Source organism: Pseudorca crassidens, chromosome 7 (genome assembly GCF_039906515.1).
Source record: "Pseudorca crassidens isolate mPseCra1 chromosome 7, mPseCra1.hap1, whole genome shotgun sequence".
In the NCBI taxonomy this organism is placed as follows: domain Eukaryota; kingdom Metazoa; phylum Chordata; class Mammalia; order Artiodactyla; family Delphinidae; genus Pseudorca; species Pseudorca crassidens.
In genome coordinates, this window is record NC_090302.1 from 19,572,852 (window position 1) to 19,598,148 (window position 25,297).

The 25,297-nt window shown below is 46.6% G+C and overlaps 2 protein-coding genes across 5 annotated transcripts in view; both read right to left on the bottom strand.

Annotated features, from left to right (window-relative positions):
• Window positions 1-12,550, bottom strand: part of TMEM268 (transmembrane protein 268) — a 31,082-nt gene extending 18,532 nt beyond the window's left edge. Inside the window, exons 1-3 of one of the 4 annotated variants that reach the window (XM_067743546.1) lie at window positions 11,517-12,550; window positions 10,259-10,440; window positions 2,132-2,318 (exon numbers count right to left, since the gene is read on the bottom strand). In XM_067743546.1, the coding sequence (XP_067599647.1) occupies window positions 2,132-2,240 (109 nt within the window). In that variant the 5' untranslated portion in view covers window positions 2,241-2,318; window positions 10,259-10,440; window positions 11,517-12,550. Of the gene's footprint in view, window positions 1-2,131; window positions 2,319-4,502; window positions 5,317-5,555; window positions 5,692-10,258; window positions 10,441-11,516 lie in introns of those variants that run through there. The other 3 variants (XM_067743545.1, XM_067743543.1, XM_067743544.1) reach the window with 3 other exon arrangements.
• A 144-nt stretch (window positions 12,551-12,694) lies between these two features.
• Window positions 12,695-19,332, bottom strand: ATP6V1G1 (ATPase H+ transporting V1 subunit G1). The gene is made up of 3 exons (XM_067743547.1): window positions 19,163-19,332; window positions 15,510-15,610; window positions 12,695-13,575 (listed from the first exon to the last, which is right to left on the bottom strand). The coding sequence occupies exons 1-3, from the start codon at window positions 19,242-19,244 to the stop codon at window positions 13,402-13,404; spliced, it is 357 nt and encodes a 118-aa protein (XP_067599648.1). The 5' UTR covers window positions 19,245-19,332; the 3' UTR covers window positions 12,695-13,401.
• Window positions 19,333-25,297: the final 5,965 nt, after the last annotated feature.

A 25,297-nucleotide genomic window follows, 5' to 3' on the forward strand; every position in this document is an offset into this window, starting at 1 on the left:
TATGAAAAGATAAAATTAGATTTAAAAATAAGCAAATGAGGGAAAACAGACAAAAAGAAGATCAAGACCAAAATAAAATAGAACAATAAAATGCGATAAGAATAGCTTCCAGGGACTGATCCCATCCTATGCACCAGGCACGGGCTTAGGCTCACAGTCGTGATTCCATTTAATCCTCCAAGACTCCTAGAAGGTGGAAAACCATTACAATGGAAAAGGAAACTGAACCTCGGAAAGGAGAACCAGCTTGCCTGGTGGTACCAGGGGAAATGAAAGTAAGAAGAGAAGAAGTGAAGAGAAAGGGTAGCATACAAAATGCAGGGAGTCATGCTGTGCGGAGCCTCAGACTAGCCCTCCACTGCACAGCACAGAGCAGAAAACACACACTGAGCTGGATCCCAGGCATGGAGGTTGAGAACCACTCCCCTAGCCTGGCTCTTTGCACTATGAGGACAGTGTTTGCCTGAGCAATGTGAGGACTTTTCATAGTGTCTCTGTTTCCCTTTCAAACCATGAGTTCCTGGATTCTTGGTAATAATCTCTCTCATCTGCTCCTCAACGTGAGAACTGCAAGTCCTCCACTTAGAAATACTTGTTTTTACACCTAGGCTAAGAAAAAGGATCTAAAAAGCTACCAAAGAAGCATGTGTGTGTGTGTGTGTGTGTGTGTGTGTGTGTGTGTGTGTGTGTGTGTGTGTGTGTGTGTGTGTGTGTGTGTGTGTGTGCAGGGAGCTATTTCCTATAAAGGGGCAAGAACTGGCTTGCCAAAAACCAGTAGAGCTATATCTTCAAAGAGCTGAAGGTAAATTATTCCATTCCATTTCATTCTACTGGTATGTGTGTATGTGAACTGCTTTCCTAATAACAGTAGTCATAAAAGGAACCCTTGTTTTTAAGTTTTAAATCATCTAAGAAACAAGCCACAATGCAAAATGCCATCTCCCCTTGCCTATGCCCAGCCACTCATTCATTCATTCATTCATTCATTCAACAAAATACTTATTGAGCATCTACTATGAGCAAAGGGCTTCCCTGGTGGTGCAGTGGTTAAAAATCCGCCTGCCAATGCAGGGGACACGGGTTCGAGCCCTGGTCTGGGAAGATCCCACATGCCGCGGAGCAACTAAGCCCGTGCGCCGCAACTACTGAGCCAGCGCTCCAGAACCCGTGAGCCACAACTCCTGAAGCCCGGGTGCCGAAAACCCGTGCTCTGCAACAAGAGAAGCCACTGCAATGAGAAGGCCGCACACTGCAACAAAGAGTAGCCTCCGCTCACCGCAACTAGAGAAAGCCTGCACACAGCAACAAAGGCCCAATGCCGTGAAAAATAAATAAATAAAATAAATAATAATAAAATTTTAAAAATAATAATACTATGGGCCAAGCCATGTGCTAAGTACTATAGACACAGTGATGAACAAAGCAAAACAGGGACCCTGCACTCGTGGCGCTTACACTCTAGTGAGGAAACTGGACATTCAGCACTTTATTACACAGGTAATTATTTAATTACAGACTGGTAATTGCTATAGGGAGAAACAGGAATATATCAGAGGGTCCCGGCTTAGGCTGGGCCATCAGGAGAGGATTCCCCATGGAAGGGATATCTGACTTAGCTCTGAAGGATGGATGGAAATTAAGCAGGGAAAAGGAGGCAGGGAAAGGGCATAACACACAGCAGGGACAGCAGGTGCAAAGGTCCTGGGGCAGGGCAGCATGGCAGGAACAGAAAACAGGGGCAGCAAGAGCCATTTAGGCAGGCCTGGCAAGCTGGAGAATGATAGATCTTCATGCTGAGCCTAATGGGAAACACTGAAACAGAAAGCGATTTGGTTGGCTGTGCATTTTAAAAAATCTCTCTGAGACACCATGCAGAGAACAGAAGAGGCAAGGCGGAAAGGTGCTAGAAAGCTACAGCAGGGATCCTGGCAGAGGGCAATCTAAGGAGTTGGTGACAGAGAGAAGAAGTAGAAATGACAGAAAGTGGCCTGGAAACACATCCCCAAATGCCCACCCTTATCTAAAGACACTTTTGTGCCCCTCCGCTCCCCTCCCCTCAATCATACTATGTGAGTCCAGTTCAGCATCCTGGGGGGATAGGGGAGGAAGGAATTAAGGGTCATGATCCTACCTTGCTCCCAGCCAGGAGGGCTCCCGCCAGGCAGGGCGCTCCACCCAGGGGAGGAGGTGGGCAAGGGGCCAGCCGCCCCGCCGGGGTCCATCTGCGGTTCACACGCCATAGCAGAGCCAGCAGGATTTCTGCTTCCCCTTCTCAGAGCTGTGGTGCATCCTGGAGCAGCCAGTTCAGCTTTGCCTGCCTTCAGAAAACAACATCACAAGAAAGAACTTCAGGCCTGATCCTGCTCCTCAGGCTCTCAAGGCCAAAGCCATCACCAAACCAGTGAGAGCCACCCAGAGTCTTCCCTTGGACTGTGAACTTGCTGATCGTGCTGAGGAACGTTCTCAGAGGGAGTGAGGGGCAAGGGCTAAAACCCTTCAAGGCCTTGGCTGAGACCTCCTCTGCTCTGGGATCTTCTCCAGCTCAGACACATCGAGGGACCCACAGAGAACTCATGAGCTGACCAGGCCGCACTCCCAGGCATCTGGGATTTCCCTTCCTGACTGAGTACAGGATAGGTATATTCATCATGGGGAGCCGTGTTTATACAAAGCAGCAAAACGTTATGAAAAGAAAAGAGCAAGGATTTTAGCACCAAAAGACTAGATTTGAACCTTCACTCAGCCCTCACATGCTCTGGGACATTCACTGTCAGGTACTTAACTCCCTGAGCCGCTCTGACCTCATCTGTAAAATGGGTTCAGGGAGGCCTATCTGGCATATCTGCTGTGGGGGTAACATAAGGAAACATAAGTATGGCATCCAGTACCCTGCTCATCATAAGGCCCATTTCCTCACAGGTTTTTCCCATTTAACTGGGCCAAAGATGTGACATGACCTGCCCAAGGTGGGATGGCTGGGAGCTGTGGAGACAGGAGATGGACCAGGCTATCCCGCTGCAGAATACAAGCCCCTCATGCCCATGCCCCTGAACCTCAGCACCCAGGTCTGGCTATCGCTGAGCCTCCTCCTTAAACCGCCTTAAAAAAGACTGCGTCGGGCTTCCCTGGTGGCGCAGTGGTTGAGAGTCTGCCTGCCAATGCAGGGGACACGGGTTTGTGCCCCAGTCTGGGAAGATCCCACATGACGCGGAGCGGCTGGGCCCGTGAGCCATGGCCGCTGGACCTGCGCGTCCGGAGCCTGTGCTCCGCAACGGGAGAGGCCACAACAGTGAGAGGCTCGCATACCACAAAAAAAAAAAAAAAAAAAAAAAAGACTGGGTAGAGGGAGACTGCATTTCCCAGGTGTGATCTAGTAACAAGCTCCAGTTGGCATCTGAACTGCCAAGCTGTGGGATGGCAGGGACCACCTCCCCTTACCTAGCCCAAGCCTGGCGCACAGCAGGCACTCCCAAATATCACTGAGTACCGGTCAGTCATATCACCCCTTAATTCCTCCTTCTTATCTTGTACCCCCCAAGAGGCATGAAAGCAACAACAGCCCAAGGATGTCTGCCCTGCACCTGGCAATAACTGAGGCCCTTTGCTGCCTCACCTGATTATATCCTAGGCCCAGGAGACAAACAGAATCCTTGGATCCATTTTCCAGACCAGGAACCCAGGGACATCATAGCTAGGAACCTGCTGCCCGGAGAAGCTGTACTGGAATCTCAGAAAGGTCCTTGAGCCCACCCTCCCTCCTCCAGGCAGGAGGGACCACCCACAAGCTGGGGCTGCACAGACATCCTTCCAGACTGCATGGAGGTTCATTAGCTGCAAAATCCCACAACTAGACATTGTCTTTGGGAAGAAGAAATCCCAGCACCCCAGTTGGCCCAATTAGCCTCCACAAAGTCCCAACCAGGAGAATTCATTCACCTGAAGGACATTTAGCATAATGGATAAAAGCAACCTGCACAGTCCTGCCACTTCCCACGTGTACGACCTGGAGCAAGTGACTTGTATCTGCCTCAGTTTCTACACATGTAAATGGGAATAATGTAACGAGGCTGTTGTGAGGTTTAAAGAATTCATACCTGAATCACTCGAGAGCAGCACGGGGCAAAAAGGAATATAGCAATCATTATTTTTACTCCACAGACACTCCCTAAGAACCTTCTAGTGCCAGGCCCTGTGCTTTCTAAACTATAAAACCAGAAATAAAATTTTAAGTCCCTGTTCAGCCCTCCCTGCTGGGTACCACCACCTGGTGGGAAAGAGAAACTCAGAGAAAGAGAAATAACAAACAGACAATGACCAAAGAAGGCAGTCAGAGGGAGCCGGCAGCGCCTTGGAATGAGGGAAGAGTGTTTCAGGAGGCTTCTTGGAGCAGGGAAAGAGGCTCCTGGCTTGGCAAAGGTAGAGCAAGAGAAGGGGCTACCAAGTAGGGAGAGGTACAAACCAGAGGCCAGGATGGGCCCAATCAGGGCAGCCTCTGCACTCACCCTGCAGCTCCTCATCCAACCTGGAGGCTGCAGAGGGCACGAGGGCTGTTGGCAAGACTGGCCAAGGGCAGGTGCTGACCCATCACCCATCAGTGTGTCCTGACCTGCCACCCCACTCAGCCCTGCACTAGCCCTAGGGGACAAGGGAGGGAGGGAGAGGCACCAGGGGTGGAGTCAGAGCCAGGGAGTGAGCACAGCCCTGAGGTTCCTGTAACTAACGGGTCATCCACTCCCCAGCTTCCTTAACTCCCACTGCTGATTCCACTTAACCAGACCTTCCAGTTATCCATCTTTTTGAGCTGAGTGGCAAGCCTCTGCAAAGGAAGATATCCTAAAAGTCCCGCTGAGCAAAGGTCTCCATTTCTGCAGACACTGAGTGCCCAGCTTCCCCAGGAGGCCCTGTGCCTCACTGAGGGGTGTGCATGTGTGCCTTCGTGTGTGTTGGGGGAGAAGGGGACTCCTACAGTTTTCACAAGTCAGGTTTCATTTTGTTAAACTGGAAAGTCCCAACAAGGGACCACAGAGGGTCTGTCACAGTAGTTTTGCGGTGGAAAAGCCTTGAGAGACAATGGCTCCAAGCTCTCCACTTTCCACATGAGAAAATTAAGACCCAGAAACGAAAGTGAACTCTCCAAGGTCAAGGAGCCAGGTGGGGGATGGAGCCACAACGGAACCGAGCTCATTCGGGCAAGGGATGCTCCGCCGCATCTGGCCTTGGCCTTGGGCAGCTGAGTCTAGCTTCAGGTTCTGCCCTCAAGTCTCCTCCCGGGTCTGCTGCCTCTGGGCCTCCTTCACCCTGAAATCACTCCCACTGTCCCAAGCCCACCGGCTCCCAGGAGCCGCCCGAGAGCAGCTCCCACGCACGACAGAGGGAAATGGGGCCCAAAGGCGCAGGAAGAACGCGGACGCGGCCCGCGGCGCCCACCCCAGACCAAGACACGGGAGCCCAGCGGCAGCACGGGACCCGCGCGGCTCAAATCAGGGCTCGCGGCCGCCCGCGCCCGGGCCCGCGCGCAAACACAGGGGGCGCGCCCCGGGCCCGTGCACACTCACCCGTCCGCGCCGCCGTCGCCGCCCTCACCGCCGCCCGGGGGTCCCGGGGACGCCGAAGGTCGGGCGGCGCCGCCGCCCCACAACGCCGCAGCCTCGGGGCACCTCTGCCCGCGCTCCGCCCGCCGCCCGCGCCGCGCGCCGCCCTCCCGGGTCCCGCCCCCGGGCCGGGGCGGCCCCGCGCGGTCACCCCACCGGGAGGAGCCGCCCGCCGGGCTCGTCTCGGGGCCCAGAGAGAAGCCGGCTCCCAGACCCGCTTCGGAACCGAGCTGGGAGCTGCCTTTCATAAGCCGGGCTCCCTCCCGGGACGCCGGGAGGCGCCTCGGCGCTCGCCGACCAAGCGCGTCGCTTCTGGGGCGCGGGGGCGGGGGGGGGGGGGGGGGTGGTCTCCGCGCCCCGGACGGAAAGAGTTCCAACCCCCCTCGGAGCCTCGGTCTCCCCGTCTTGAGAGCAGCGGCTTGCCTCTGAGGTCCAGCCCATGTCTGACAGTCACGGGACCCGGTGGATGAAGAAATATTTGGACCAGAAATTTCTTAGGGACTTGTTTTTTAATGAAAAGTTATATGTGCACTGTGTTAACAGCATCGGTTTGGGGATCAGGCTCCCTGAGCTCTAAGCCAGGTGTCTCCGATTTTTTAGGTCATCTTCGCTATAGTGTTTAACCTCTCTGTGCCTTAGTTTTCTGTAAACAACAGATGATACTGTTTCATGGGATTGTGTAAAGCTCTAATTAGATAATTGGTGTGAAGTGTACACAACTGCAGGACACATGATGGCCGCTCACTAGACGTTGGCTGCCACCCCCAGCACCATCACTCGAGACTTCAGGGGTGTCTACAGTGACAACTAACCCCTTCCCTGAGAAAAGCACTACCCTTGCGTACATTTCCATAGAAAGGTATAGACAGATGTGTACACTGTGCATTTCCACAAAAGGGAGCCTGTTCTATTCTGTTGGACACCCTGCTTTTTCATTCAGCAAAGTTCCTTGGCATTCACCTCATGCCAGAACACTCCTGTCTGGTTTCTTTTTAAGGGGTGCGCACACACCTCCATGTACTGTAATAGGAAGGCTTTCTTTCCTTTGCCTCTCTCCGCTCGTGGACATGTAAGGGGAATTCCCACTCTTGCTCACAGGCCTTGCTGGGATGGTCATAGCCACAGTGCCGGGTACATGCCACAGGCTGCCTATCTACAAGTGGACTTGCCGAGTCAGAATATGGGTGCAATTTTAATTTAGGCAGATATAGCTGTCTTCATGCTCTGCCAGAGGCAGAGGTGGAGTGCTTGGGGACACGAGCAGAGCAGTGATTGAGGAATAAGCAGCTGATGCTGCCCAGGCAGGATCCTCATTCATCAGACAAGTGAGCATCCAGGAAGCAGGCTACTAAAAATTAGTTTATTCATTTATTCATCAAAAGATCGACACCGAGTGCCTGCCGAGTGCCAGCCATTGTTCTGGGTACCACTGAGCAAGACACACAAGATCTCTATTTAGTTTGCCTAATTTCCCAAAACACAATCTGGGGGCATGGGAGCAAGATTCATGGGCTGTTGGAGGTCTCCTACCTGCTGACTGGATGTTGAAAGGGATCCTGGGACAGGTGTGTGAACTGGTCACCATCTAAATTCTGCCTCCCTGGCTTCCCTGGTGGCGCAGTGGTTGAGAGTCTGCCTGCTAGTGCAGGGGACACGGGTTCAAGCCCTGGTCTGGGAGGATCCCACATGCCGTGGAGCAACTAGGCCCGTGAGCCACAGCTGCTGAGCCTGCGTGTCTGGAGCCTGTGCTCCGCAACGAGAGAGGCCGCGAAAGTGGGAGGCCCGTGCACCGCAATGAGGAGTGGCCCCCGCTTGCCGCAACTGGAGAGGGCCCTGGCACAGAAACGAAGACCCAACACAGCAAAAATAAATAAAATAGGTTTAAATTTTTTTAAAATAATAAATAAATAAATAAATCCTGCCTCCCCAGCAAGGCCTACCTCCTACATGAAGCCAGATGTCATACTCCTGCCCTTTCAGCTGAGCTACCTTCACTCTGCATTCTCACTGCCTGTCTCTCTAGCTTGAATGTTGAACATCAGCCTCCTTTGCTAAGGAGGCAAAAGATGTGGACCTTTGGAACTGGCTGACCAGGCTCCACCACTCACTGGTATGTGAACTTGCACAGGCCAGTTCCCCTCTCTGAGTTTCAATTCCCTCATTTATAAAAGGATATCTGCTAAACTGAGAGATTTTAAGAATTAAATGAGATGATGAAGTGCTTAGCAGAAAGTGCTGAGTAAAAGTGAACTGCAGGCTTCTCGTTGTGGTGGGTTCTCTTGTTGCGGAGCATGGGCTCTAGGCGCACGGGCTTCAGTAGTTGTGGCACGAGGGCTCAGTAGCTGTGGCTCGCAAGAAGCCCGCGCACCGCAGCGAAGGGTAGCCCCCGCTCGCCACAACTAGAGAAAGCCCTTGTGCAGCAACGAAGACCCAATGCAGCCACATATAAATTTTAAAAAAAGAAAAAAGTGAACTGCATTTCTGGGCAATTCTTTTGCATCTCCGAAAATACAGTAAATGGCAAGGCCTAGCACTATGGCGTGAGGGAATGGGGGCTCCATGGAGAATGGAGAAAGATGAATGAAATCTGACAAAAGGTGAGTAATACCTAGTAAAGTCCACTGGAAAGCAGTCTTCAGTGGCGTTATCTTGATGGATTCACAAGGCTCTCTGTGGTAGGCCCTAGCCCCTCCCCACCCCCCAGCCTATCCTGTACTCATCTTTACCCGCTGTCCCCCAACCTCTGAAAACCCTAAGCTCCAAGAGCACAGACCATCTCTCGTTCCTCCTACACCTGTGCTCTCTCTCACTTCCAGTTCTCAGTGGTTGCCATCCTTCTCCCTCTGGAAGGTAACCCTCAAACCTCATCCTCACCTCGTTGCCCAGATAACTGACATTCTCAGGTCTCAGCTGAAAGGGCCCTTCTTCTAGGAGCCCTCTCCTGTCCTGAGCCCAAGCCAGTCCCCCATCCTTATAGTTACTCTTCCTTAACCTATGGCCACACCTAGCACTCGCTATGGTCAATGTTCAGTGTCCCCTTTCCCAAGAGGAGAATAAACCTTTGGGGCACAGGGCTGTTTCTGCCCATGCTCAGAGCTGGCCCCCAGCTATTGTTACACACATCTGAGTTAGTGAATGAATGGCTATGAATGAAATTATCAGGGCCTCAACTACAGACAAATCCAAATAACCACAAACCCCAGCCAAAGCCACCCTTACTCAGCATTTAGCCCCTTCGTCCTGTCATGTTTGCAAGGGTTACAGGCCCATGTCTGAGGGTTAGCTGCCAACTAGCTGGCAACCTTGGTGAAGCAAGAGGGAAAGAACTTCTTCCTGGCCTGGAAGAATCTTCAAGTGTGGCAGCAGACAGGACAGGAGAGAGCCTCAGAACCATGGGATGAGTAAGTGAAAAGGCAAAGATCAAAAATTAGATCTTGTTTTTTGGAACCTGTCTGCCAGTTGTAGAGTCACTGACTTTCTCTTTTAGAAACACACTGCTTGAAACACTGCCATAGAACACACTGAACTAAATCATACAGCAACCCAGGCTGGAAAGTCAGGCAGACCTTGGTTCAAATCTAGGCTTGGCCACTAATTAGAGCCATCTTAAAGGGTATTTCCAAAAGCACGCCCCACAGTATGTTCCATTGCTCCTGGCTCCATTACATTGATTCGAAATCCTGGGAGTCACATCACACGGTGAGTACTCCCCTGTAAGATATGCACGCGAGAGCTTGGGCCTAGACACACCACTGTCCTTGGCAGGGATGTGCAGGGAGTTAGACAAGTCACATGCTATTTGTCAGGAAACTGGGTCAAAACCAGAAGAAATACTTTGGTTTTTTAAAATTTTTATTTATTTTTGGCTGCACTGTGCAGTTTGCGGAATCTTAGCTCCCCAACCTGGGATCAATCCCGGGGCCCCTACAGTGGAAGCTCGGAGTCCTAACCACTAGACCGCCAGGGAAGTCCCTGGTGAAAGTTTTTAGCGGTCAAAAAGAAGATCAAACCAGCCACAATATTCCCTAAAACCAAAGCCTAATCCAGGGCAAGGCCTTAACTCTGTATAATTGTGAAGGCTGAGAGAGGTGAGGAAGCTGCAGAGAAAAGTCTGAAGCTAGTGGAGATTGGTTCGTGAGGTTTAAGGAAGGAAGCCATCTCCATGATTCAGTAATTGTTGATGTAGAAGCTGCAGCAAGTTACTCAGAAGATCCAGCTAAGATAATGAACGAAGGTGGCTACACTAAACAACAGGTTTTCAATGTAGACAAAACAGTCTTACGTTGGAAGAAGATGCCATCTAGGACTTTCATAGCTAGAGAGGAGTCAGTGCCTGGCTTCAAAGGACAGTCTCTTTTATTCGGGGCTAATGCAGCTGGTGACTTGAAGTTGAAGCCAATGTTCACTGACCACTCTGAAAATCCTAGGGCCCTGAAGAACTGTGCTACATCTACTCTGCCTGTGCTCTAGAAATAGAACAAAGCCTAGATGACAGCACATTTGTTTACAACATGGTTTACCGAACATTTGAAACCCACTGTTGAGACCCACTACTTGGGGAAAAAAGATGCCTTTCAAAATATTCTTGCTCGTGAACAATGCACGTGGTCACTAGCTGGCGTGGAGAAAGCTACTGTTTGCAATTAAAACAGAGATTTTTTACTCACCAAATAACCACAGGATCTGCCTCATCTCTTAGCCTCCCTTGCAGTTAGGTTGGCTCACGTGATGCACGAGGGTCAATGAGCTGAGAACAAATGTCATTCATTTCAGGACGTAAGCACAGACGAGCTGGTGCACGTTTGCCAACTTTTTCTTCCCTTGCCTCTGGAATCATGGGAACCATGTGCTAAAATGGTAGAACCACAAAGTGGAGGTGATCTGAATCACTGCCTCACCACATGGAGAACAGCTGCCTTGGTCACCCAACATGTATCAAACATTGTAAGGAATCTTTGTTGTATTAAGCCACTGAGACTTCAGAGTATATCCTATACCAACAAATAAGAGCTATTATTAGACATATAATCAAGGATGATTAGGGTGAGAAAAGGAGAACCAAATTTTGGAAAATTAGGACACAATTTTTGAGTACCTAGAATGTTCCAGGGATCGTGTGGTATTTCAGTAATTTTGTTGTTGCTTTAACAGTAGTTGTCAACTGGGTGGTTTTGATCCCCAGGGGACATTTGACCACGTCTGGGGACATTTTTGGTTGTCACAACTGACAGGGTACTACTGGCATCCAGTGGGTAGAAGTCAAGGACACTGCTGACCGTGGTCTGGATACACTTAGCAGTACCAGGAGTAAAGTCCTAACAAAACCAGGTATAGTTTGGGACATATTAGGATCGAGATGCTTACCAGATAACTGAATGAAAATATCAAATAAACAATCTGACAATTCTAGAGTTCAGGACAGTTGGAGATACAAATTTGGGTCTTCAATATAGATGGTATCAAAGCCATGAAATGTAGATGGTCTCAAATGGGGACGTAGAGACACACAAGAACAAAACCACAGGAAAAGATGCAGAGGAACCAGCAAGAGACTGGAGAGGCAAGGCAGCACACGGCTGCAGAAGGGAGGCTAAGAAAGTGGCTCAAAAAGGAATAGCCAACCCTGTCCAATGATACTGAAGGTCAAGCAGAGGATTGGACCCCAACTAGGTCATCATTGCTGACCCTGACGAGCAAGCAGTTTCAATGGCATGGCAAGCCTGACTGGAGTGCCTGAACAGTAAAAAATGGAGAAGCTCGTATAGAAGATTCTTATGAGGAATTCTGCGAGAGGGAACAGCAACTAGAGACGGATGTGGCCTGAGATCCACCCATCCTCAGTCACATAAAAGGTATAATTTTTTAAAAGGCCCTCTAACTCCCCCACAGTTTCGGCACAATGTTCTTTCAGTTGTTTCTACGTACCAGAAATTACCTTGCAGCGGAAGACTTTCAGCTTCTAGTGGGTCAGAGGGCATTTTTTTTTTAATATAAATTTATTTTTGGCTGCGTTGGGTCCTCGTTGCTGCGCGGGCTTTCTCTAGTTGTGGCGAGTGGGGGCTACTCTACTTTGCGGTGCGTGGGCTTCTCGTTGTGGTGGCTTCGCTTGCTGCACAGCATGGGCTCCAGGAGCGTGGGCTTCAGTAGTTGTAGCAGGCAGGCTCTAGAGCGCAGGCTCAGTAGCTCCGTGGCACATGGGATCTTCCCAGAGCAGGGCTCGAACCTGTCCCCTGCATTGGCAAGCGGATTCTTAACCACTGTGCCACCAGGGAAGTCCAGAGGGCATTTAATTCTTAAGTGCTAGAGTGAAGTTACTATAGGTACTGCACTCAGCATTTAGCCTACCAGGAAGGAAACACGCTTGATAACCTGTCCAAGGCTGCCCCAGGACAGGGTGCTCTAGAGAAAAGGCAAACTTCAGATCTACTAGTTGCTTGCTGTTTTGTGTGTGTGTGTGTGGTTTTTTTTTTTTTAATTTTTTGGCTGCGATGAGTCTTCATTAGGGCGAGCAGGCTCCAGAGCACACAGGCTCAGTAGCTGCGGAGCAATGGCTGAGTTGCTCCGCGGCATGTGGGATCTTAGTTCCCTGACCAGGGATCGAACCCTTGTCCCTTGCATTGGAAGGTGGATTCTTTTTTTTTTGCGGTATGCGGGCCTCTCACTGTTGTGGCTTCTCCCGTTGCGGAGCACAGGCTCTGGACGCGCAGGCCCAGAGGCCATGGCTCACAGGCCCCGCGGCTCTGCAGCATGTGGGATCCTCCCGGACCAGGGCATGAACCCGTGTCCCCTGCATTAGCAGGCGGACTCTCAACCACTGCGCCACCAAGGAAGCCCTGGAAAGTGGATTCTTAACCACTGGACCACCAGGGAAGTCCCCTGCTTGCTGTTTTTCAAAACAGTTGTTGGGTGAAATCACCCAAGGAAGTGATTTCCTTCCTGCTAAGATATGCACCATGAATATTTTCTAAGTATGTATGTGAATGTGTGTGATATATGTGCTAATTTAATTTCCTTAGTGAAATTCTGCAGAACATCTGGGTCAAAGTGCATTTTGCATTATCGAAGAGGATGAAGCAGAGGGGAAAAATATGCATGACAGAGTCTTGACTTTTAAATGATTATTCGTACAGTATCAGTACACCAAGTAGTGACATGCAACAAGTTCTTGAATTCTATCATCTAGTAATTTTAAATAAGAGAAACCAAAAGCAGCCCAATACTAGTCCCCACTGTTCTAACTCTTAGCCGGAAAGGACTATTTTAAGGCTGGCTGTTCACATAGGTTACAAGTAACTATTTACTACTTTTTCATAGATAAAGCCCCTGACCTTCAAGAAAGAGTTAGGGAAAAAAAAAATTTAATCCCCTTCTTTCTTAAGAAAATTGTTTTTTTTTAAACTATATCTAAGGTCATAGGAAGGAACCTTCATGATCTAACTTTTGAACAAGTAGAGTTGCAACATAAAGCTATGACATAAAATTAAAAGAAAAAACAAAACTATATCTAAGAAAGAAAAAGTCAGTGTTCATAATATGCCACTCGAGCGAAAAGGCACAGGAAAACAGACAACATATACCCATTAAGTTTCTAAGAAATGTGAGGTAAAAAGATAAAATCTTTGGATAGGCCATAAGTTTGTACAAAGAAGCTATGATTGCTATTCTGCAAAAAGTGAAGGGACCTATTATATAATATACAGAAATAATTTAATGCCTTTTCACAACAATATAACCCAAGCCTTGTTGAAGCCTCATATTCTATGAAGGCATCTAAAATGCCAATCCACAGCACAGCGCTTTTGCTCTTCCCCTATCCGTTTATGCGGTAATTCTCATGGATTTCTGGCCGGATGTCACAGACAAAGGCCAAGAGGTTATCCAGGACTTCATCCCTGTTCTGCCGGAAGTAGGTCTGAAGGATGGTCATCTTCTCCTGGGTGTCCTTCTCCACTTCAGTGCTGCAACTTCCGTGGGATCCCAGAGCCTGGAGTCGGGGAGCAATGACAGAGGGAACGTCAGGACGATGCTCTGGCTGGGCAGGAACAACATTTAATAAGCAACGTTCTGACTTTTGAAGAAACCCAGTCTCATAATGAATATAAGTAATCAGCAGCATGACTGAAGAGCGTGAGAGAAGTCAGGGTTCCACAGTCACATCCCTCTACAGCCTCACGTGCAGCCTTAACCAGAGACTGGAATGAACCTAAAGACCTAACAACTGAGGCCTGGTGGTTAGTAATATGTCTCCTTGTGTGGTTTTAAAGGGGGTAGATACATGGTGTTTTTTTTTTTTTTTAAAAAAAAGCTCTTAAAAAATAACAAACACAAGGGCAATATAATTTAGAAGGAATATACAGTTTCACCATTACTGGTTAATGTTTTAGCCCTTAAGTTCAACAGTGGTTTCACCAGTATTAAGAATACGTGACATCTGTTCTTTCAAGTAGAAATATTCTACAAGAATACACAAGAAACTGTTAACAGTGGTTATCTCTAAAGAGGACTGTGGGTCTGGGTGAGAGGGAAACTATCCCTTCATTGTTGCCCTGTTTTATTGCTTGAAATTTTTAGTGCATGGATGTCTCACCTCTTCAGTTTCCATTTACAACTTAACACACACACTGATGGACAGATTTTCTTTTACTGTCCACTGTCTTCTCATTGTTAACTGTTATGCCTACTTTATTAGAATGTGATCTATCAGGTTCTTAAGGTATCACTTTTTTGTGCCTGAATCTTTTCATCACCTAAACTGCTGTCGCCTCATTATGAAGGTTTACAACTATATCTCTTCACATTTGTGTAACACATCAGTTTACACAGCATTCTCTCATATGACCTGTTACCTATTCCTCTATAACCTATGAGGAGGCTATCACTCCTCTTTCTACAGTTGAGGAAAACAGGGCTCAAAGAGGTCCAAGTGGGGCTTCCCTGGTGGCGCAGTGGTTGAGAGTCCGCCTGCCGATGCAGGGGACACAGGTTCGTGCCCCCGTCCGGGAAGATCCCACATGCCGCGGAGCGGCTGGGCCCGTGAGCCATGGCCGCTGAGCCTGCGCATCCGGAGCCTGTGCTCCGCAACGGGAGAGGCCACAACAGTGAGAGGCCTGCATACCACAAAAAAAACCCAAAAAACCTTAGCCTTTACCTGGGCTTCCAAGCATATAGGTCAATAAATTCCATTTTGCTTAAACCAGCTTGAACTGTTTTCTGCTGCCTGTATCCAAGAGTCCTGATAGAGGTTCTTTTCTCTACGAAGCCTCCTCCATCCTTTCCCTTTTCCAGAATTTTCCCTACTTTCTCTGTACTTTCTGTATCTGTTTTTGTACTATTATTATATGCATCTTACACATTGTGGTCTAGCCTATACTACTGATAAGTGACTATACTAAAGGGGGCTCCATGTGATTTATGTTTATGACCATTACAGCCCTCTTCAGTTGTTGGTTTGCATGACTTACATTTTATTACTAAGTGTCCCTGAACACCAGACACTTTATTACTAAGTGTCCCTGACCACCAGGCTGTACGCTAAACTCCATGAGGGCCATGTCTATTTCTGTTCACAGCTGATCCTCTAGCATCTGGCACACATTAACTGTTCAAAAGATATTTAATAATATCTATATTCAATATATATTAAATAACTTATCTCTATAAATTATCTATATTTAATATCTAATTATATCTATTAATAATTCAATAATTTAACTGAATAAATGAAGACTAGGATTCAAATGTTAGTTAAAAATTAATCACCTTAAGAGATTCAGCCTAAGCATCCAGTAACCAAATTTTCAAATTTCTACCAGAATCAGAATCTCTGAGCTACGCTGGATACTTTGAGAGCCTAAGGGGAAGAGGAGGAGAAGGAAGCCTCAGGAAACTAAGGCAGTAATGAAAATAAACTGAGCCCACCGCAGCTTCCTTGGCCTTGAATTCCTTCTCCCTCTGCAGGCGGTACTGTTCAATTTCAGCCTGGGCTTCTTCTTTGGCCTGCTTCAGCCTCCGGTTCTTTCCTGTTTTCAAAGGAAGTGGTTAAGAGACAAGCAGAAGAGGAAGCAGAGACTGAGATGGTAAATTCTAATAAACAAGCACAAAAGTTTAAAGATACAGTCTCAAGAGACATGCATGGGGAAGAGGGAGAGAGAGAATTCAGAGCTAACTAATAGTACAAGCTCCTGCCTCCTGTACTTAACTAGACTGTACTTCAGAAGGAGTGACTAGATAAAAAGGACCGCCTTCTATACCTACAGTAGACCGTAAAAATGATGCAAAAAATTTTGGAATGTGTCAGAATATTCTCTCAATCTCAACTACTAAGAACCAACATAAAACGGGCGACATTAGCCATCTAGGGAATTCTCTCTCTTCCTGAGAAGTAAACACCTAAGTATGCTGCTGATTACAACTGGAGCTCGGCTTAGAAGCTTAGCAGGGAGGCTAACACACTCCCAAGGGACATCAACCTAAACTGTAACTAATGAAACAGATGATGTAATATTGAAAACTAAAACCCATGCCTGTGCACAAGGAAATAAGTAAAAGTGGTTCTGGGAAGGAATTCTGAATGGGGAGCACTGGACATAAGACTGCACAAGCATCTAAGAAGTGAGGAGACACAGGGGCTCTGGTTTTTAGAAGAGCATAGTTTAACATAAAGCTGGAAAAATTCTCTAGGTTCTATCAGAGGCTTTATGAAAACAGACCACAAGATCAACCAACAAGTTTCCCTGTTCACCAAACTTCTAATACACCCAAATGGGATGGTGGGGGAGGGGGGCAGGTCCTAGACGATCAATTGAGGATTTATTTAATTCAGAGTAAAAGACATCCTGCATCTAAAAGCAAGCTGTTATAATTCATTGTATAGCAACTGCTGAAATCCCAGTCAGCCCATGTAGGTGAATGAAAGTGAATTTAACCTTCCACCTCCTGATTAACAACAGGATTTTGAACTGGTGATGACCCCATGACATCAATCCTCCATGAGGCTAGTCTAAAACAATCAATAGGTGTCTAAGCCCCACAAGGACTATTTCTCCAAGTATATATTTCCTCCAGTACTATTTAGTGCCTACTATTTAAGGTCTGCTGGAGCCAACTTCTATCCCAATGCCCCACATGCTGTCTTCCTCATCTGCTATATATTCAAAGCCATATTCCGAAGTCAAGGTTCTTTTCCAAACCAACAAATTTTAACATAGCCTGAACATTATGCAGTAGCTCCACATAATTTCACAATACCACTGTCCTGATCACTCCCAACAACTATGGCTCCCTGAATTAATTACTTAGTAAACCATTCTCCGCCTGTCAGCAAACACCTTCGAAGTTCAATTTTCATTGGCTTCTCTGAAAACCTAAAAATATCTGAGGAGGAAATCATTTCTTTTAAATCTTGTTTTTTGTGGGCCTTACAATGTGGAGGCCAGCGTTCTGTTTCACTCCCAATGACAAACCACATACAAAATTTTTAAAAAGTTTATGGTCCAAGCAACGATTTCATGAAAAACTGGGGTTGGACCATTTTACCACATCATGCGCTGCCTCTTCCCAATTCCTAACTGGGTGTGTCAACCACAATTACAGATCAAGAAAGAGAGTAACTTCTTCATATTATGTGTCTTCTCAATACTTCTGTTCCTAACCACTGCAAATTCTGAGATGTGTATTAGCCATAAACTCACTCCTTTAAAACCAGTTCTTTCAGTCACTATGTAATAGCTACCTGAGATATCCAAGTCCCTGCACCAGGCCTGATGGGATAAAGGAAGATGTATAATATGACCCCTACCTCCAAGGCACTCAGAATCACTCTTACCATGTGCCCAATACCTGTTCTTGCACTTCCCCCAAATATTCTCACATGCTTCCCAACAGATACAACTTCCGCTGCTGATGAGCCATCACAGGACAAACTCTGAGAAGTCATTCTGGAAATACTGCGTCAAGGTCATGATCAGAAATACTCCATGAGGAACACAGAACTTCCCAGTCACCAGAGCAAGAATAGAAGACTTGTTCCCATCTCCAGCTCCCTCAAAGAAAGCTTTTCCAATGAAATACAGAGTACCACACAACCCCTAATTGAAAAAGTAAAAGAGCCATGCTTGAAATCTACTTGGGTATGGGATAAGAGTATAAATCCTATTCTGGGGGAAAGAACACCAAGAAATTACTAAGATTAATAGTTTTTGGTATTTTACCCCAGCTATGTTGTTTCCCAGGGTATGGTCATACCATTTTTCTCTGAGCCTCATTTTTCCCATCTGTCAAATAGGAATAGAAACATCTATCTCACCAGATGGGAAACTGAGGATATAAAAGTTAAATCAGACATAGTCCCTATTCTCCAGGAGCTTAGTCTAGTGACTGAGCCATATAAAGAAACAGCTTACTGCACAGTGATGACGGGAATAGGTACTTGGGGAGGACTCCTAGCCTAGTCTGAGGGGAAAAGATGAAGTCAGGGAAGGCTTCCTGGAAGAACTACTGCCTAAATTTTGATATCTGAAGAAGCCTAAGTGTTAGAGGATGAAGAGTAACCTAGGAAAAGGCTCTTCCAATCAGAAACCAGCTGTGCAAAGGCTTGCAGGGGAAATCAACCAAGGCGCTTTTGAGGAATCACTGTGTCTGGAGCAAGTACCTAAAAGGGAGATTAGAGAAGAAAGCCACAGCCTGATGCAAAAGCACCTCCTACACGCTCTTAAGGAATTTAGGCTTTATTCTGCAAGCACTAAACGTTTGTTGACTATAGGGGCGGTGGGGAAGTCATATTCGCAATTGAGAGGTATGACTGACTGCAGTGAGGAGAACCAAACGGAAGAGAGGAGGAAGCCTTCCACTCACCAATCTAGATTCGATCTACCTGTTAAGTTCTTGAGCAACCTCACACTTCTCAACTTTAGTCCTCCTCTCACCTGCAATTAATCTACCCCAAATTTGCTTCCTTCACTGGGACTTTGAATACCGCAATAAAGACCACAGATGTCCCAGGTACTGTGTTTGGCACGTATTAACAGCAGTGAAAAAACAAATGTAAGGAATTAACGAATTAGGCTACTACGGGAGCCTCAGAGAACTTGATGCCCTGGACTAAGATGCTGGCTGCAGGGATGGAGAGAAAGTGAACAAATAAACCTTGGCAACTGACTAAACATGGCGAACGAGGGAGGGTCTGAGACGTGGCAAAAAGGTCTGTTTCCAGACTGAGCAAAAGTGTAGATGGTGGCTCCCTACAGTGAGACGGAGGACCCCAAAGGAGTAAGTGCGAAGGGGTAGAACAACGCGTTCCGTTTGGATAATCCACTTTTCACACCCCCGAGACCCTAAGAAGGACGTCCACTTTGTCTCCACGCCCTATCTACTAGCCTACATCGCAGCTCTCAGGCGACCTACAAGACTTCCAAAGCCTCGGATCCAGAGCTGCGAGTGCGATTGTAACCAATCCCCCACCCCGCCCCGGCCCCGTCAGCAGTTTTTCGGGCCTCACCCACCTACCACCTCCCGCGGCCTGCCCGCAACTCTTGGACTCGCGCCACGCCTGGCCGTCCCAACCCCAAACTCACGCTTGCGGGCCTCGGACACCTTCTCGGCGGCCCGCTTCTCGGCCTGGAGCAGCTGCTGGATTCCCTGCGACTGACTAGCCATAGCTGCGGCGGCGTTTCCCACAGGCCACAGACAGGCCTAAATTGGCTCTATCACCCCCTCGGGTCAGCTGACCCAGCTGTCCAAGATCTGCGCCTGCGCCTGCGCCCGCCGCCCCGCGCCCCGTCACGTGACCTCCGCAACGCCGCCTCAGCTGACTTCACTTGGCGTCTTGTGACTCGGAGGGGAAGAGGCGGGGCGAGGCGGGGCGAGGCGGGGCGAGGCGGGGCGAGGCGGGGCGAGGCGGGGCGAGGCGGGGCGAGGCGGGGCGAGGCGGGGCGAGGCGGGACGCAGGCGGGAGACCAGAGCGCTTTGACTGCGCCTGCGCAGGATCTGCTGTTGCTGTCTTCCTTGCTCGCACGCAGCTCAAGGCCCTTTCAAGGTCTGTCTTTTCTCTGGTTCCATCTTTGTGGCCGCTCTGCGACGTCGTTATTGCAGTAATCCCTCCCTTTACAGTAAGCTCACACCGAGATCCAGAGAGAAGGGGCCAAGTCAAATCACTTTACCCTATTTTGCCCACTGCTGTACTCCCGCCCCTTTTTGGAGTTTTCTTTGGCACTCGGAATATATTTGGGGACAGGCTAAAATTCTTGTCAGGCTCTTGGGTTGGAATCTGAATTGGGAATAGGGAGACTTGGGGTGAAGTCTGCCACTAATCTGTGTGATTTGAGGAAGGGTGTTTTCCCTTTCTTAACCGAAGCTCAGGAAAGGATTAGTGTTTTCCATAAATATTTGATGAATGCCTGCTGCGACCCTAGACCGCTCTTGGTACTGAGGATACAGCAGAGAGCGAGACCAACAAGGTCCCTGGTGGAGCACGCAGTTTATGGGCAAAACCAGATTAAACTAAAGGGAAAATTACAAACTGTGGTAAAGTAATGAAGGAAAAACGCAGGTTGCTCTACGAAGGAATAAGGAAGAGGGGGTGTAGGTGACTGTGAAGACTCTCCCAAAGAAGTGGTATTTAAAATGATATCAGAATAATGAGAAGTTAGCCAGGAAAGGATAGTGGGAGACAGTGGGGGTGGAGCGTGATTAGGGAAAAAGGACATGCATATGTGGATTTGGGGGGAGCGACATGGCACAGAGAAGTCTCCCACCACAAATAGGGAGGTAGGAAGCCAGTGGTTGAGTTTACAATATGACAAGCAGTGTCCTAAACGCTTGACAACTCCTTATGGTAACTTAGAAGTAGTGTTATTAACCCCATTTTGTAGCTGACCAAACTGCATCTCACAGAGGTTAAGTAACTTGCCCGAAGTCAAATCCCTGTTAACTGTGAGATAAGGTGTATGAATCTAGCCAGGGCTGCAGAGTGGAATATCTGACCCATTGTGCTCTTCTCTGAGAATATTGTGGGCTGTGGAAAGGACCAGGTGATCTAGAATTCACCAAGCACGATGAGCATCGAATGATGCCAGAACTTTTAGATAGAAGTATCTCTGTACTTCAGAAGGAGCTGGATTCCTGCCTCAGGACATTTTCATTTGATGAGGTTAGGAGTGGGGTTGAAAGGAGGCTAAAATCAGAAACTCCTTTCCCGATTCAAGAACTGTTACTTGACTGATCTCTGGAACTTTTAATTCCAGTCGATGATTTCCTGGGAAAATTTGTCATTTTTGGCATTTCAAGAAAACATAATTCATTCAGTCAGTCAACGGAGGACAGTACACACTTCTAAGGGTGTGATGAGGATCAAAAGAGCTGGGTATCACCTCCTAGAGAAATGGAAATAAAAACAAAAACAAGAATAAACAAATGGGACCTAATGAAACTTAAAAGCTTTTGCATAGCAAAGGAAAACATAAACAAGATGAAAAGACAACCCTCAGAATGGGAGAAAATATTTGCAAATGAAGCAACTGACAAAGGATTACTCTCCAAAATATACAAGCAGCTCATGCAGCTCAATATCAAAAAACAAACAACCCAATCCAAAAATGGGCAGAAGACCTGAATAGACATTTCTCCAAAGAAGATATACAGATTGCCAACAAACACATGAAAAGATGCTCAACATCACTAATCATTAGAGAAATGCAAATCATAACTACAATGAGATATCACCTCACACCAGTCAGAATGGCCACCATCAAAAAATCTACAAACAGTAAATGCTAGAGAGGGTGTGGAGAAAAGGGAACCCTCTTGCACTGTTGGTGGGAATGTAAATTGATACAGCCACTATGGAGAACAGTATGGAGGTTCCTTAAAAAACTAAAAATAGAACTACCATACGATCCAGCAATCCCACACCTGGGCATATACCCTGAGAAAACCGTAATTCAAAAAGAGTCATGTATCACAATGTTCATTGCAGCTCTATTTACAATAGCCAAGACATGGAAGCAACCTAAGTGTCCATCAACAGATGAATGGATAAAGAAGATGTGGCACATATATACAATGGAACATTACTCAGCCATAAAAAGAAAACGAAACAGTTATTTGTAGTGAGGTGGATGGACCTAGAGTCTGTCATATAGAGTGAAGTAAGTCAGAAAGAAAAACAATTACCGTATGCTAACACATATATGTGGAATCTAAAAAAAAAAAAAAGGGTTACGAAGAACCTAGGGGCAGGACAGGAATAAAGACACATGTAGAGAATGGACTTGAGGACACGGGGAGGGGGAAGGGTAAGCTGGGGCGAAGTGAGACAGTGGCATGGACATATATACACTACCAAATGTAAAATAGATAGCTAGTGGGAAGCAGCCGCATAGCACAGGGAGATCAGCTCGGTGCTTTGTGTCCGCCTAGAGGGGTGGGATAGGGAGGGTGGGAGGCAGATGCAAGAGGGAGGAGATATGGGGATATATGTATATGTATAGCTGATTCACTGTTATACAGCAGAAACTAACACACCGTTGTAAAGCAATTATACTCCAATAAAGATGTTTTAAAAAAAAGAGCTGGGTATATATCCAAATAACCCAAAAACACTAATGCAGAAAGATAAACGCACCCCAATGTTTATAGCAACATTATTTACTATTGCCAAGATATGGAAGCAGCCTAAATGCCCATCAACAGATGAATGGATAAAGAAGATGTGGTACATATATATACAATGGAATACTTCTCAACCATAAGAAGGAATGAAATTTTGCCACTGGCAAGAGCATGGATGGATTTGGAGAGTACTGTGCTTAATGAAATAAGTCAGACGGAAAAAGACAAATACTCTATGGTATTACTTGTATGTGGAATTTAAAAAATAGAACGAATTAGTGAATATAACAAAAAAGAAACAGACTCACAGATATAGAGAACAAACTAGTGGTTACCATTGGGGGGGAGGGGCAAGGTGGGGTAGGGGATTAAGAGCCACAAACTACTATGTATAAAATAAGTTACAAAGATATATTGTACAACATAATAGGGAACATAGCTAATATTTTATAATAACTGTAAATTGAGTATAACCTTTAAAAATTGTGACTCACTGTGTTGTATACCTGAAACATATAATATTGTACATCAACTCTACCTCCATTAAAAAATTAAAATTAAATATAAATATGGGACTTCCCTGGTGGTCTAGTGGTTAAGACTCCATGCTCCCAATGCAGGGGGCAGGGGTTCAATCCCTGATGGGGGAACTAAGATCCCCACATGCCACATAGCAGGGCCAAAAAAAAATTAAATAAAATTAAATAGGAGATAATAGTAACCCCAAAGTGGTAACAACTCAAATGCATATCATCTGATGAGTGGATAAACAGAATGTGTCTTATCTTTACAATGAATACTAGATGTTCATAAAAAGGAATGAAGTACTGGTACATGCTGCAGGATGATTGGACCTTGATAACACGATGTGAAAGAATCCAGGCACGAAAGACCACGTACTGTACAGTTCCATTTATGTGAAATGTTCACAATAGACAAATCTATAGAGACAGAAAGTAGGTTGTGGTGTCGGGAAGGAAGAAAATTTCCCCAACCCTTCTAGGTTCTTCTGGCTGGTCTAAGAAATTGACATGAGACAGATTTACAGGAGAAAGTCAAACAAAGCTTGATACATGTACGCATGGAGGGACCCAGGAAAACAGTAACTCACCAAAATGGCTGAAATCTTCACCTTAAATACTATCTTCAGCTGAAGACAAAAGAGGATATTTGGGGTAGGGGTTTGGGATTTCCAAGGGGAGGAAGGCAATTGACATAAGATGGAAAAGCAAATGCTTGGTGAATAAGTGTCTGCTGGGCCATGTAGGGTCAATGGGACTCACAGTGGACTGTGGTCTCTAAGAGTTTCCCCCAACACACTTAGCCCACATTCTTTGCAGACAACTCTGGTGATAGCTCTACTCCTGTAACAGGTCCTCTATCTAAATTCTTCAGGCAGTTAAGGAGAAGGTCAAAGTTTCTTCCTGAGTCTTTATTGGGCCTTGATTATTTTCAGTTCAAAATAATCTGCAAGCTAAAGAGACATTTTGGGGCGGCAAATTTTGCTCTCCTACATTCCCATTCTTGACCCTTCTTTTAAGAAGTTTCACGGTCCAGAAGCTGAGTTGGTAGATTGTTCCATCTCATTAAGCCAGTTCCTTTAGTCCTAACACTAGGTCAGTCCAGTTAAATTCATTTCATGAAGCAGTGATGCAAGTGGGCTCTCAAAGTTAGGTCTGTAAAGTGTAAGCAATCAGGTATTTAATAAGCATTTCTATGGAGACAAAAGAAAAACAAAGGTTAACGATTGGAGCAAATTGTAAACCCAGTGTCTAAGTCCTGAGAGCTGCCAGTCAAGAAGATTTCTAAATGTCAGCATCTAAGCATCTTTTGCAGTTTAAAATGTCTCTGATGATATCATCAGGTATTCAGGTAAACTTTCTGAGTGGACCACAGAGCAACAGGCACAAAGATTGTCTAAACATGAACTGATGGATATGAATATAATTTTATGACTTTTTGTCTGAAATATTACTGGTTTTTTTCCAGACATAAGGGAACTTTTCCTCGTATGCCAACTATGCCTTACAGCAATTTGGTCAATTATACCTTTGTAAGCAGAATTTAAACATTTATCTTTTTCTCCCTACCTAATCCCTCTAGAATCTGGAAACTCTTAGGGAATATTCTTATTTTCAGGCAATATCATTATTTGCATAAGTTCCCTAAGAATCTGTTCTCCTTATAACAGGGCACAATTGGAAACATTGGTTATATTACCAGGGCTTTGACTGGAATGTCATGTTTGAGAGAGATATGCACAGACTCAGATATGACCAGATAGCTTATTGGCAAGAGTCACTTGACTTTCCTCTCAGCTTCTTTTCATTCTCTTGCTAATAAATCGAATGTTTTTACTAGCATCTGTAAGACTCATGAGAGGAAGCTGAGACACCAATCAGACTCCATAAGGCTTCCCAAACTGTTGGTGTTGTTAGAATGCTTAAGGTTAGCTGTTATATTGTGTCCACCTTTTAATTTGCTCTTTTCACAGGTACCAATAAAACAGCTGTTTATGATGAGAGCTCTCTAAAAAGTTTACCAATTTAGAAGTTTTTTCAATTTAAAGGATCCATCTTCTGGCCATTGACAAGTAGGGTCTTAATAGCGACTCAAACCAATAAGACGCAAGAGGCGTCTGCACAAGAGACTGCAAAGGATGTGGCCCTTACAAGGTCCAAAAACAGTCTTAAAAAGTGAAGACCTTGCGGACTTCCCTGGTGGCGCAGTGGATAAGACTCCACGCTCCCAATACAGGGGGCCCGGGTTCCATCCCTGGTCAGGGAAGTAGATCCCCCATGCATGCTGCACCTAAGAGTTCGCCTGCCACAACTGAGGAGGCCACATGCTGCAACTGAGACCTGGTGCAACCAAATAAATAAATAAATTTTTTAAGTGAAGAACTTTATTGCATCAATAATAAAGCAACAAAGGTTGACATGACGAAGGCCTCTTATGGACTGGGACCCCTTATGACAAACTCCCCTGAGAGGTGGCACAGCTGGACAAAGGGACCGCTAGGAATCCCAGTCTATTTGACTGGCTGCCAAATGCACACCAGTGTGTGCACCTTCCGGATGGCAGAGACCAGAGAGACTATT